This window comes from Zeus faber (assembly GCF_960531495.2).
Source record: "Zeus faber genome assembly, chromosome: 13".
NCBI classification, from domain to species: Eukaryota; Metazoa; Chordata; class Actinopteri; order Zeiformes; family Zeidae; genus Zeus; species Zeus faber.
In genome coordinates this window covers 14,721,575-14,736,234 of record NC_137198.1, presented here as the reverse complement: position 1 = coordinate 14,736,234, position 14,660 = coordinate 14,721,575, and the positions used below count along the sequence as shown (strand labels likewise).

The 14,660-nt window shown below is 42.2% G+C and overlaps 2 protein-coding genes across 3 annotated transcripts; both read right to left on the bottom strand.

Moving 5' to 3' along the window:
* Positions 1-152: 152 nt before the first annotated feature.
* LOC307239088 (uncharacterized protein) lies at positions 153-7,786 on the bottom strand. 2 transcript variants are annotated; one of them, XM_080012347.1, is made up of 9 exons: positions 7,568-7,786; positions 6,409-6,582; positions 5,799-5,937; positions 5,397-5,485; positions 4,707-4,770; positions 3,612-3,700; positions 3,270-3,382; positions 2,839-2,995; positions 153-745 (listed from the first exon to the last, which is right to left on the bottom strand). In XM_080012347.1, exons 1-9 carry the CDS (start codon positions 7,614-7,616, stop codon positions 588-590), a joined length of 1,032 nt encoding a protein of 343 aa, XP_079868473.1. In that variant the 5' UTR covers positions 7,617-7,786; the 3' UTR covers positions 153-587. The 2 variants fall into 2 exon arrangements, with proteins under 2 accessions (XP_079868473.1, XP_079868474.1); XM_080012348.1 differs by having other exon boundaries at positions 693-745; positions 2,792-2,995.
* A 726-nt stretch (positions 7,787-8,512) lies between these two features.
* On the bottom strand, positions 8,513-13,161 carry cfap99 (cilia and flagella associated protein 99; the record flags this gene model as incomplete). The annotated part of the gene is made up of 14 exons (XM_080012009.1): positions 8,513-8,587; positions 8,722-8,905; positions 9,045-9,250; positions 9,359-9,507; positions 9,612-9,753; positions 10,485-10,683; positions 10,890-10,978; positions 11,194-11,274; positions 11,638-11,718; positions 11,910-12,087; positions 12,185-12,297; positions 12,435-12,529; positions 12,631-12,775; positions 13,087-13,161. The coding sequence occupies 14 exons, from the start codon at positions 13,159-13,161 to the stop codon at positions 8,513-8,515; spliced, it is 1,812 nt and encodes a 603-aa protein (XP_079868135.1).
* Positions 13,162-14,660: the final 1,499 nt, after the last annotated feature.

The window sequence follows — 14,660 nt, the reverse complement described above, 5'->3', positions numbered from 1 at the left end:
TCCAGTTGGATCATTTGTTATTTATTACATTTTTTTTTTTTTTAAAACATACAAATATAATCTTTTTAAATAAGACCGATGAAAAAGATTAAACACAGCTTAATCAAATGCATTATAAAAAAAAAAAAAAAAAAAAAAAAAAAAAAGGCCACCACATCACTTTCTAGAACACAGTAGTAAATACTCTACAAAGCAGAATAGAGGCACCCACCCATCTGCCAGGATGTGAGTGCGACGTCAATTCATTACATCTGTACAAAGTGTGCAACATTTTCTCATCAACATTTTCAAGTAACCCTCTAATTTCCCTGGCCTCGTTTAGAAAAGGGACGTTTTTGACTAAATCCGGAGTAAAAATAACAAGAGCATTGTCAGTCAGGAACAAAGCATCAGTATCCGCTTGTCATTTACATATATAAAAAGTACCATATAAAAGAGATGATGGATTTTAAAGCACTCAAAATATTCAGTCTACGAAACAATGGCCCCGGTAAGGATGGAGGGTCTTTCTGTCCCGCTAGCGTACGCAGTGGAACATGTCCACTAGTGGGTGGGACGCCATGGTGAGGACCACCCGTTCGGCCGCCTCACCAGCCGGCGTACACGGGTTCTGCGTCGCAGGGTATCCCATAATATCGACCCTGTGGTCGCTCTTTGCCCAGCAACGGTGCCCGCGCCACGGCCAGCTCTCGGTCAGAGTCTCTCCTTCGACGAAGAATCATTAGAATGACGAAGAGCAAAGCCACTGGAAACACAGAACGAGGGAGAAAGAGCGGAAGACATTGTAAATGAGAATCAGCAGAAACTGGCCCCCGCATGTCCACACACACCACACTCTGAAATTCATGTTGTTAAAAAAGGTTTGCCAATAAAAAATTTTTGCAACAATTACACATCTACACGTTCACACTTTTCAAAATGTATGACTCATTGTATCAGGGCCGTTTTTTGCTATAATAAAGCAAGAAACGCATATTATGTGGACCATGCCGTTGCATAGGGCCCCCAAAGCCACCAGGGGGCCCCAAAGCTGCCATTTTAGCCTTTTTTAAATTAATTTTAATTTTAGAATTTAAAATGACCTGTGCAATGGACACATTTATTTTATGTTCTGTTTTATTTTTTTGTATTTATCAGTTTGCTTTAATTTTGATTCCTTAACAAATCTTTAGAAGATGTTATAATGCAGACTGGGTAAATCCTGTAAGTTTCCAGGAGTTTTCTTGCTTCCCATTCATTATCATTTTCTGTAGATTTAAATTTCTGGTGTCAACTTCAGATGCTTGATTTGAATTTGAGAGAAAAATAAAAAGATGTTAACTTTTTTTTTTTTTTTTTTTTTCATAGATCTAGTCTCTTTTCCTCTTAAGGATTGATGCATTTAAATGTACAATGCGTGCCCTGGGACCGCTTAGGGTTTGGAATCCCCCCCCCCCCCCCCAAAAAAGGGGACCTTCAAAAAAAGTTTTGCATTGGGCCCCCAAAAAGCTATAACCGGCCCTGCGTTGTATTTTCAGCTTTCTACTCTTGCAGAATACATACGTACGAAAGATGAATAACAGGAACAGAGAGGTATACACTGTGTACACTCTGCAGCTCAAAATGACCATGAAATTACAATTTGAAAGATGTTACACATTACTTAACAGCAGTTTGTTGTAGGATTAGGTTTGCACAAAAATAAACTGTGAAAAATGCAAAACACCATCAAATATACTGTAGATTACTGTTTTTTTTAATATGTATGGAAAAAACAAACAGTATTTTTCAGATGCCAGTGTTAAGATAAAAAAAAAGAAATCTTGACTAGATTTACATAATTATTAAACACAACAACAAATATGCTCACTGTAGCCAGGTAATAAAAACAAAAGTCACCTCCTCTGACTAATATTGGCTCATCTCTGCCCCCCTGTTTTGTTATGTGCTACCACAAAATGGATTTGCCATTTAACTCGAGAAGTAGCTGTGGGTTGTTAAACAGTCTCAGTCAGGGGTGGTCAATGTTTTTTGGCCCATGATCCTGTTTTTATGTCCCAAAATTCACAACAGCAATTACAGCGTGTGATAACTGTCCTTATTTTTTTCCATTTATTATTATTATTATTATTTTGGTGATGTCACACTTTGACCTTGATTTTTAAGAGATTGCAGATAAATCAGAATCTTTTTTTCACACACACACACACACACACACACACACACACACACACACACACACACACACACACACACACACACACACACACACACACACACACACACACACACACACACACACACACCTTTTATTATATTATAGGGCATGGAGGGAGCTCCAAATGGATTCTATAAATTATATATTTAAAATCTACATTTTTAAATTTAAAATAAATCAAATATCAACAAATCAGTCTTAGAAATGTCCTGTGAGCCCAAGATCGAGAATGTCTGTTCTAATGGATACACATTCATAATTATATCCAAGGAAACATATCGCACAAAGCGTTTAATCTAATACTGCAGCGCCAATTCAGCAATCAGTTCATAAAGGCTGGATAATTTCAACTTCAAGCAAACATTCCTTGTGGGAAATCAATCAGAGCAAAGTCAGAGCAAGTCCGACTGGAACTTCAGGGCAACTTTAATCAGATACTGCACGGCCAATTGAAAATGCTTTGAAATACGAAAACCATCAAATTGGCCATTTCTTCAATCATTTATGCCCCGATCCCCACAATGAACAATGCATTAGTGTTGTTACTTCAGATTTTAAACGACAGTATATAATTTTTTTATTTTTTTTATTTACTTTGTTCTAGGATATGAGTAATGACACTCTCCGGCGCTGCCACTTACCCCCTCCTCCAATTACCAATAGGGCAATAGTGACAGGGGCCAGCTGACAGGTGTCTCCTGCTTTGCGGAAGAAGGTTTCCATGCAGTATCCGGGCGACGTGCTGCCCTTAGGACAGAAGGCATCGCTGGGGCAAAGGATAGGGGTCACATCTGGACTCTGAGAAACAAGATCCAAGATCCCCGCAATCACAATCACATTCACAACGTATTGACGGTATTTGCCGATTACGTTTGCAAAGGAAGGAATTTAACTGGGTCCACGGAAACAACCATGAATAAAGCTTATTGGGAATCGCAAGAGAGATAAAGACGGGATGAACTGTGCAATATTATTCAAAAACTTTTATGCTGGAAATTCAAAATTATTAAATTAGACTAGACACTAAATTACTAATGACTCTATATGCGATATGGGTTATCTGAGCACTCACAGGACAGTAGTGATTCTCGGGGCAGGCGTCACAGTTCTCCTGGCCCCAGCGAGTCTGGAAGAAGCCGCTGGTGCAGATCTGACACATAGTTTGACGGGGGGACTTGTGCATTCCTGTCCAAAAATAAAGCCAAAAATTATCATATCTCTTCTTCTTCCTCTTCTCTTCTATCATCGCACCGCAAAATAATAATATATATTTCTTTTAAATAAATAAATAAATAAATAAATAAATCGTCCCCAAATCGACCACACACAATTTTAATGTTTTCAGATACATCCGTGAGGCCGCCAGAGAAAATAAACGTTTTGAAAATCAATCGTCGAAAATCCCCAAGATTACCCGGTCGGCACGGCGTGCATTCCCTGGAAGCCGTCTGGAGAGACTCTGTACCGCCAGGACAGATCTGGCACTGGGCACAGCTAGAGGAGCTGCAGGGAGAGACGCCGTTAACGAATAAAAAATAAATATGGAAATGCAATGACTGGACACATGGAGTGACACATATTCTCGTCAGCACGACAGACTGAGTGTAAAACGCTGATATTTGGAGTTGATGTTCACAGCGGTAGATAGATGAGGTGATGCAGCATGAGAAAGACTATACTAGGATTTTTTTCTGGTGAGGATCGGTGCCTTGCAATGCAGACGAGTGGCATTACAAAAAAGCTGAAAGAATGGAGGATAGTCTGAAAAATATGGAGAATAAAACAATAATAAAATAAAACAGAATAAAAAGTGAAGTAAAAGTCAAATAATCGCCTTTATTAATTGCCTATTTATTGCGTTTTTTAAAACAAAGCACATAAACAATATACTTTTAGATCCATCATATTATTGTCAATTATCAGTAAAAAAAACTGAGGCCAGCGAGGAGGAGGAAGTAGCGAAGAAGGCCTGAGAATCACGTTGTACACCCAAACTCTAAATAATACAAAATAATTCAACAATAATTCAACGCTCCCTCCGGACTCTTCTTCGTTGTTTCATATGACGGCATGGGAAAGCCATTTTACACTTGAGCCATTTTCACCAGAGAAACCACAATACATAAAAAAAATAAAAAATAAAAAAAGTTCCAAAAATTCGCGGATTTCACATTTAGTTTTAGTTTCTTGCAAAAGTTTTAATGAAACGGTCCACCCCACCCAAAATATCTTCATCAGGATACGGTTAATGGAGCCACCTGGGGAAACATGCTGTGCATCTACTTTCGGCTGAATCTAAGCAGTGGCCGTGTGCTGCTCTAATACCAGTGTGTGTGTGTGTGTGTGTGCGTGTGTGTGTGTGTGTGTGTGTGTGTATGTGTGCTTGTGCGTGTGCACGAGTGTGTGTTTATGTGGAAAGCAGAACCATGAGATGGAAGAATGTGACGCTGTTTAACCAGTACAAACAGCCATTGGGTGGGGTGGGGGTGCGGGGTTATTGGCAGCTTACTTGCAGAACGCTCCCTGGGGACAAGGGTTACATGAGGTGGAGGCTGGTTGCGACGAGAAGAAACCTGGAAAAACAACAAACAACCTTCAACACAAGCTGTTAAACATTTACTCAAAAAATTTATTAAATATTGATTCATTATTATAGACTCTACTTTTTAAATGTGCATATTGAGACACACCTTCATAGTTCAAGTTCATTTAATTATAAAAGGTTTACATCTATGATGCGTGAAAACAATATCATAACGGGTTTGTGTCCCGAAAGAGTCCAAAAATTTTTTTTTTTAAACAGTGAAATATATATCTTTTGCAGAAATAATCTCGTTTTTGCAGTTTACTCTTGTGCATTGGTGTCTCTCTGTCTCTCTCTCTTATGGGATGTATTTTGGGGTTTAGAAGTTTTTACGGCAACCAGCCTGTCCCAAAACACAATCAAGTTGCTCGTGCAGTCATAGCACTCTTTTAAAAAGGTATGCGTCTGTGTGTGTCCAGTTCTTACAGTATGGTATGTACACGTATCTATAATTATTAACTCAGCCCACATGTACAAATAGAAATATGAACAGGCTTTGAAGAAACTATGACAATAATATAGAATTATCTACAAAATAACATTATCTGTATGGATCCTGGTATTTGTTCTACACAAATACTGTTGAATAATAAATAAATACATAAATAATAATACCAGGGGCGCAGTTTCCGCAGGTGTCTGCACCAGTGGCATTGTTAAAGGATCCTGGAGGACAGGACTGACACAAGGAGCTGCCAGTAGTACTGCAAGCAAACAAGCAAAAAGGCAAAAAAGCAACAACAAAAAAACGTGTTAGGATATTGAGGTAAATACCAAAAAAAACCATCAAATGCTGTTTAGTGGTTGTATTAGTCAGATTTCCGCTCCATCGTATTGCAAAAAGACTAATTGGGCAAATATCGGAATGGCTGCAATAGCCGTCGATAGTTACTGCTTCTGAAAAGAGGGAGTGGGTTTCAAGCGCTCTTTTTCAACAGTATATAGCATTTCACCAATAATGTCAAACCCCATTCAATCTTCACGGTGTGAGAATTTGCGGCAGAGTTGTTTTTTTACTTTGTGTAGAAGCCCTGGGCGCAGGGCAAACAGCGCTGCTGCCCTGCCAGCGGCTGGAACGACCCTCTGCCACAGAGGAGACAGGCCCCGGGAAAGAGACAGTGTCCGGCCTCGGGACAGCAGGAGCACAGCAGTGTTTCTAGGAGGAACCAGAGGAAGCGACAAATGTCACCTGTCATTGTAAGTCCATTGACATCATCCCCGGTGTCAAACAATTTGGATGTGCACGGGCCATAAATGTGTCAGATAACACGACTTGGGAGCCTTGAGTTGATGCATCTGGCCGCCCTTGTTTGAAGTTAATTTAATTGAACTGCAGCGAATGCCAGAGGCTGTAGTGACATCGCATAGTTCGTTGGATCCGGTCTGCGAAAAAAATCAGAAGTGGCAAGAGAGCCGGCAAGCGGTAAAGACGTGTGTCAGAGCTTCCAACCGCAGGTCGATAAGCGCTTGTGTGACTTCGATAACAGCCAATCAGATAAGTCACTGATAAGTGGGCGGTTCACACACACACACAAACACACACACACACACACACACACACACGCACACGCACACACGCACACACGCACACACGCACGCACACACGCACACGCACACACGCGCATACCGTTGTCATAGTGCGATCCCGAAACGCAGAGCTCGCAGGCGGAGGTGTTGAGCACAGAGCAACCTGGGACCGTGGTGCTGAGGATCATGGGAGTCTCGGTCCCGTCGGTCACGTTGTCGCCGGCCGTGGTGCCCGTCACAGCGGGAGCGAGCGTCGTCTGGCACCCCACCATGCCTGAAAAACAAAAAACAAAATGCAGAGTATCATAATCAGGCAAATGAAGGTGCGCGGCAGACGCCAAATTTCCAGCACTGAAAAACACAACCTCTTCAATTACACGGGGGCCTGTAACTACATGACTTGAGCAGACGAGACATCATGGGTTCAATGACTTATGACGGGGGTCATGGGATTTCACTCTCTCTCCATATCCCCATCGGGACAAAGAACACAAGAAGGGTAAAATAAGATTATTGAGAGCCCAAGCGGCCCCGTACGAATCTGAACCGTCAGATTTGGCTTCGACGTCCGCCGTCGTCCGTTCGGCCACATTAGTCGTGCGGTTCCTTTCGTCCCGGAGTCGACGTTTTCAACCTGTCAGCGAGTTTTGGAGACGGGGAGGGGGCGGGGGGGGGAAGCGGGCATGAGCACAACAGAGCCCATATAGTAGTAATGATCACATTAGGTAGGTGCTGGAGCTGAGGGAGAGCCACCCGCCTTGAGAAATGCAGTTATTCAGGAAGGAGGTCATATGATTTCCCTTGTTCAGTTCCCAAATCTCTCTGCTGGCAACATTTCTGCCATAAGACTATTAAATATAATCTTTCCACATCTTTGATTAAACCCTGTGTGTGTGTGTGTGTGTGTGTGTGTGTGTGTGTGTGTGTGTGTGTAACTAGGTAGAAAGCTTCATTTCAGACTCCAAAACAGACATAATAAACAAGGAAATAATACAAAAGATAACAATGACACAAAATAAAAACGAATACGTCCACCCCTACGATCCATATGGGGGAAAGATGGTTGTATGCGTGAAAAATGTTTGATTCGCGCACATTTTTTTGTTTACTTCACACAAATATCAGCCAATATAAATAGGAAGAAAGTAAAAAAAAAAATGGTGGATAATAAAATGTCAAAATCAAGTGAAAAAGATATCACTATAAATTAAAAACAGATACATAAGCAGAGGAGTTTATGCATGAATCGGGTCTCTTACCTAGGAGACAGGCGCCGGCGATCGAAGCCAAAACGCCCCAACATGCCATGGTCCGAGTCCTACCACCCAGCGGTTTGGTCGAATTTCATCCCTGACAAGTGGTCAAAAGATGCCGGTTTTGTTTGATTTTTTTCTGTTTTGTCTTGTTTTTACTTTTTTTATTATTTTTTTTTTTTACAGGGGTCGCCCGTGAATCATGACCCGCTCCGGGGAAGGTCTGCTCTCCTCGGTGTCATATGACAAAGTACACATCATGTGATTTTACTTAAGCGAGAACTGAGGGGGAAGCGGGGCTGGAGGGAAGGAGGCTGGCTGCGGAAGAGCGACCCTGGCACGGCCCGGCCGGCGGGGGGCGCTGCAGCACGCCTGCGCACCAATAGATTTTTGTTCTATCTTTTTAATTAAAATATAAAATGGATAACTAAATAAATTAACGCAATAACAATACATCTAGACGTATTATTTATTTTCTATTTCTTTATTCCAGCATTCTTAATTTTCGCGTGATGATGGGCTTTACAAGTGATCTCTCATTGGCGACCCAAGGATCGCCACTTGTCCTGGCATATAACTGAATATTGATCCAGATATTTATTACTTAGCGGCAATGGTATGATTCACATTCAGTTGAGTGAAGGTCAAATAGTTAACACACTTGAGGGTAAATATTTTTTATCAAATTATGAAACATTTGTGGTGTATTTTTAATATTTTTAGAGCTCATTGCGCGTAATCACAAGGTGTCCTGACATTTTACTGCATATATGTATGACTGTACGTACATGTATGTGACAAATAACCTCTTGAATCTATATTATACAAGTTAAATACACACATTGCAAAATGTCTGCAGTATAATTTTATTTGTTTAAATAAATATATACAAATGTGAAGGCCAGTACACTGAGCATAGCAGTCCTGTGTGTTTATCAAGTTTATACAGTTTCAGGAGCCTCCTTTTTGCAGTTGATGCTCGACACACTTCTCCAGGTCTTCCCAGTGATGTTGATCCAGTATTTTCTGGCAAATTTGTAACATGAAGTTAATTAGGAAATGATTAATATACTGTTCAGGATGCAAAAAAAAACAACAACAAGCAATAATTAAAAACAACCAAACTTGTAATGACCCTTTCCAGTGGACTCCAAACTCACTTGCTTGTATCTCCAGCTTGCATCAATGTGTGCAGATGCGTGTTTGGAGACTCGGCTGCCGCTTTCGTTTTGTCTCTCCTCTTCTTGTTTCTCCTGCATCTTCTTCACCCGGGCCAGCCCGGCCAGCGCCATCTCCTCCTTGACCGCCGTCTGATGCAAACGTCTCGCTGTCTTCTCTTTCTTCCTGCCAACGACCAAAACCATCCCTCACATGTTGTGAATGACACATCAATGCAGAACACGTGTAGTCGCATGGACCAAAAGGAAGCCCCGCCTAGGTCACTCAAAATTGCAGGGGGACAAAGGGCGGTTCGCCTTCCGACCTGTTGGTGGCGGCCTGCACCAGCGCTTTCCGGTGGAAGTCGATGGCGTGCAGATGATCCAACTGCAGCTGCCCTTTGTGCCTCTTGTCGTCCAGGATGCCACTGCGTTTGTCCTGCTCCTCCTGCAGGCCCGACACCCTCCGAATGGCCGTGCGCTCATTCAGCTCTGCCAGGGACATCTCCTCCAGAAGGTCATGGCCGGCCGTCTTTGGACACACGGGAGCGGGATGAATACATTGAACAAACGCAAAGCTCTTCACCAGCACCGGCCTTGTGTCGGGTGGGAGATAATGTCCATTCCTTCTTGCACTCACCTCTGTTAAATCCACGAACTTGTGCCTGATGGGACCCATGGACTCCACTGCGCGGATCTCACGGACCTCAAACTTTCTGCTCAGCTCGGCCTGCGCTTCCTCCAGGGCCTCGCGGAGCAGCTCCTGGTGCTGCGCCGAGACTTCTTTCACTGCGACAAGAGAGTTTGCGTGTCTCCAATGCCGACGGGAATGAGCGTAACGCAGAGAACGCAAGGGTATCTCATCCGGCACCGGTTGAGGCGAGGTCACTTACCGACGCGCTGCTTGAACTCCTGCAATTTCACCTTCGCAGCTCTGGAATTCTTGTGTCCTTCTGCCACTTGTTGCACCAAATCTCTCATCTCCCTCTCTTCCTGCAGCCTTTTCCTGGCGTACGCCTGCATCTGCTCAGCCATCTAACCATACAAACCAACAATGGAATCTCAAATTTGGGGTTTTTCGCACATAAACATGGGTTGCTTTGGTTGGAACTACTTCACTAAGGGGGGTGGTTTTGCGGACACAGATAAGACCCTAATCTTAGACAAAGCAAACCTTTAATCTGGACTACTGAAATGGCCCTTCTCAGGGATGGTTTAAAATAGTCTCAGACTTGCCAGAGTCTTAGTTTTAAATGATTTCAGGAAGGAAGATTAGAGCTAAACTAGGTCTAAGTGAAGGCTTACATTAAACCTGGCAGGTTCATTTTTGGATTAATGGATTTGGGGCTCCAGGTCGACCTTGACAACAGAGAAAATGGATTCTCTGGACCGAGACTGAAGAGTTGTTATAGACAGGACCTTCCCAGTCTAGAACTAATTAATCTTGATTTAAGCAACGTCTCAGAACAGCCTTTTTAAAATCTGGATTAATTTGAGGAGGATTATTTTAATCCTGCTTTACCGCCTGCGAAACTGCCACATTATGATTTTTTTTTTCCTCATAACAGAACAATATTGTGGTTAAGATAGTGCGACCTCATTCCCTTCATATTTCCGCCAGTTCTTTTATAATATCACTGATATATGCAATTTGTAGAAATATAGAAAAAGAAGAATGTCAGATTTGATGGTATTATAAAAATGACTAAGCCCATCCCCACACGAATACCAGCGGCGCCTTTCCTCGTTGCGTCACAGCAACTGACCTCTTGCTTGTGAAGCTGCACGGCCTGGTGGTTGCGCTCCACGATGCGCCGCCGTGCCGTCTCCTGGTAGTTCATGCGCTTCTCACAGCGCCTGCGCTCAAACAGAGCCACCTCCTCCTGGAAGTCCCGCTCCTGCATCTCCTTCTGCCACTGGAGGAAGGCGGACGACTCGTGGCCCCCTTCGACCAGGAACTCCATTCTATATCAAAACACACACAGGGAGATGTACCATCATATACGTACATTCAAACACACACACACACACACACACACACACACACACACACACACACACACACACACACACACAGTCCCGTCACTTCCTGTGCTCTACATCTGAGACCATGTGAAATATAGATTCAAAGGAATGTTCCCAGGGTTTGGGGTATAGGTTTCATCCTCCACCTGAGCAGCTCCTTCTCCACTTTACGGTCGTACAGTGCTTTCTCTCTCAGGATGGCCGTGTTGTTGAGCTTGATGGGCCAGTTGCTCCCCTGTTGGAATAAAGGAAAAAATAAAATAAATAAATAAATAAATAAAAATTAAAAAATTAAAATTAAAAAAAATATTATATACATATACACACACACACACACACACACACACACACACAAGCTTCTGATCATGCGTGGGGAAAGCTGAGGCTCTCCCTCGTTGGTGCTAACGATCCCCAAGAGCCGTGACGTCATCACTTTCACACTACCTTTACTGCGGCTGGAACTCCAGAGGCACGAAACGAGTTAAACTTGAGCTTGGACTCAAAGCTTTCGTTAATCTGGGACAACACGTTCTGCAAAACAGATGAGATTACAACGGAAATGTGGGCAAATGAGGGAAATCTGTGCGGGAAATAAAGAAGTGCTTCGACATTTGTAATCATTACTATGTATTTATTAGAACCACTGTGATGACCTACCACAGTGTGTTCGGACTTTTGTGGATTTGCGCATTGGAATTGTTTCATGTTTGCTTCATACTGAATTTCCTTGGTTCAAAAAAAAAAAAAAAGGTAAAAAAAGAAAATTGCATTTAAGCGACACATACACGGACGGAGTCATCCGTGACGGGAGTTCAAAAAATACACAAACGAAACTCTTTCCCCTCTGTGTTGTTTAAATTAAAGCTAAAAGCAGAATAAACAAGTCCATTCCACCTCTGCTTTTTGCCGGTTCCTTTGTTTACTCTCCTCTATTGCCTCCATCTCTCTGGGAGCCCTGTAGGTGCTGCCGGGCACCTAAAAAAAAAAAAGGCAAATATTTATGTAATAATCCATCTGTTTTGTATTGAACAACATCAAGATTTTGCGGGACACATAAAACTTCCTGTGGTGCATTTGGACATTTTACATCTGCTCAGCAGCAAAGTTAAGCAGATGTGATTATTATAATTATAATTGTAATTATAATTATAATTATTATGACATACTGGTTTTTGTTTCTCTTGCAGTGGAATGAGTTCGGGCTTCGGCAGAGCGCGGGGCTTCGGCTTGGTCAGAGAGAACTCTTCGGGCACAGTGGTTTTAACGGGAGGTTTCTTCAACACGCTCCTGCCCGACAGTCTGGATTTAAGATACTCGATGATGGCGTCTATCTCGGGGCGCCACCTAACGGACATAAATTGCACGCAGCTGTTCACAGCAAAATATGATCCATCACAATTGACAAAATTGACCTTCCTCGGGCATTTCCTTCTGGTTTCACCTCAGCAACGGGCCAATCCAGTTGTCCTCGACAAACTGAGCGTCATAGATCTGACTCCACTCCCCTCGCACCCACGTGGTGAGGTTGGTGACGTCGAAGAAGAAACTCATGAACTTCAACCGGGGAAAACAAAGGCGTGGTCATTTCAAATTGACACATGGTTGCGTGGAACCCAAACCGTTTGAGATGATTCCCTCGACGGGTCCGGGTAGTGCAACAGAATAAATGTGTTCGAATCGGATTGGCTCACTCTGTGCATCTTCTTGCAGTCCAGAGATTTAACCATGTTGCCAAAGCGCTGGAGTCCAAGGTCGTCCAGACAGAAGATGGCGAGGTAACAGATAACTGAAGAGCAACAACGCAACCTTCAATACCAAAACAGCAGACACAGTAACCACAACTCGACGCCTCGTGATCAAAGACGGCTTAATGGGTTTCCCACTCACTGGCATACTGGTTGCGATCGGCTCGTGATAACGATTCCCCGTGCTGACCATAGAAGGTTTTAATGACCACGTCCAGCAACTTTCTATGTTCCACACAGCCTGGGAAAATGTCAAGGACGAACTTCTTATCCAGAGCATCCATGTTCTGAAATCCATAAGGAATATTTGTCTTCAGGGCAGCTGTTTTTAATAATTACACTAATAATCATCATCATCATCGTCGTCATCATCATCATCATCATCATCATCATCATCATCACCATCATCATCATCATCATCATCATCATCATCGTTATTTGTCAAGCACCTTTCATAATAGTGATTATGATACTACTACTACTTCTACTACTAGTAATAATAATAGTAGTAGTAGTAGGACACAGACACACACACACACACACACACACACACACACACACACACACACACACACACACACACACACACACACACTACCTCCACAGCCTTGGCGGTCTCCTCTGTGAAGTCATCCACGGAGTGGTTGGCGGGATCAAACCTATCAAGCAGCATCGTGGTCTCCTTAATAATCAATCCATAGTTCGGTGCCATTTTATTGGGAACTGCATCAAACTGTGGAGGATGCGTTGTAGAGAAACGCACGTCATTGATCTATACTTAAGAGACACATAAAATGGCTGCGACAAAAGTCGATAATACTCACGCACACCCGCATGTGCATATATGTGTGATGCGTAAGGGCTTTCTTCTCGGGTAGAAAGTGACAGCAGACCCTCCAAACGCTCAGCTTTATCTGGTGGGGAGCGTTATGACGTCACAGGGACTCTCCGAGATTCCCGATCTCGCCGCTCGTTTAGATCCAATGAACTGTTTCGAGTCTTTCGCGGCTCGCAAACCGCGGGAGGAGCGGCGCGGCAAACCTTCGCAATACAACGAATAATAATAGTAACAGTAATATTACTGATAGCAATACGATAATATTAATGAGATCAATGTGCGGCGCTGCCGGCAGACGTGAGCCGAGCTGCCCGTCTGTGTACGGATGTCGCTTAGCAACAGACAGATGTAAACAAAACAAAACACCAACCCTACCCCAAATTGAAAAAAGGACGTTAATGGATAAGTATGACAGTATAATTGTGGTAAAAATCCTCATGGTTTATTTGGGGATATATTCAAATTATAGATTGAATGCCTAATAATAATATTATTATTATTATTATTATTATTATTATTATTATTATTATTATTATTATTATTATTATTATTATTATTATTATTATTATTATTATTATTATTATGTATAGCTGCAGGCAGCAATACACGGGCTCCATCAGTTGGTGCTGTCGCTCCTCTTTAGGAAATCCTAGAACCTTGGCGCTTGAGCGATACACGAGCGTTCGGCTACTTCAGGTCAGATTTAATCGGTTTTTCACTAATTCCTTCTCCGAATATGGATCGATTTGGATGAAACTTGAACCACGGGATGTCTGCGACGTCCGGTTCCAGCTAGACCTGGAATGTATGAATAAATTCAATCCAGTCCATGGATAATTATGGATTCAAAGATCATTTATCTGTAAGTACATGTAACAGCTGCGTCGGAATGAAATAATGTTTAAAAGAAAGAAGGTTTTTTAAGTGTAGCCTGTAGAATACTCGGGAAGAAAGGAGAAAGTAATTGATTACATAACACTGAGTATGAGTTCAAACAAACCAACTTAAAGAAGTACAACATAAATACTCAATTGCAGTCAGATTAGTGAGAAGTGGAAGAAGTACTCAGAACTTTTTATATATAAAAACGGAATTGTTCCAGTAAAAGTACCACTTTTCTACTTCAGTAAAAGTATAGAAGTAAATGTAATTAAAGTATTAAAAGTGGAAGTACTTATCCTATCCAGTTCCGTGAAATAACGGGTTACTTAAAAAAAATAAAAGATGGAAAAAAAACAGACAACTATCCAAAGAAAATAAAAAATAGCAATGCCGACCCTGATTACAATTTACAAAATATATTGTATAGGTAGAATCATATTCATTTACAAATA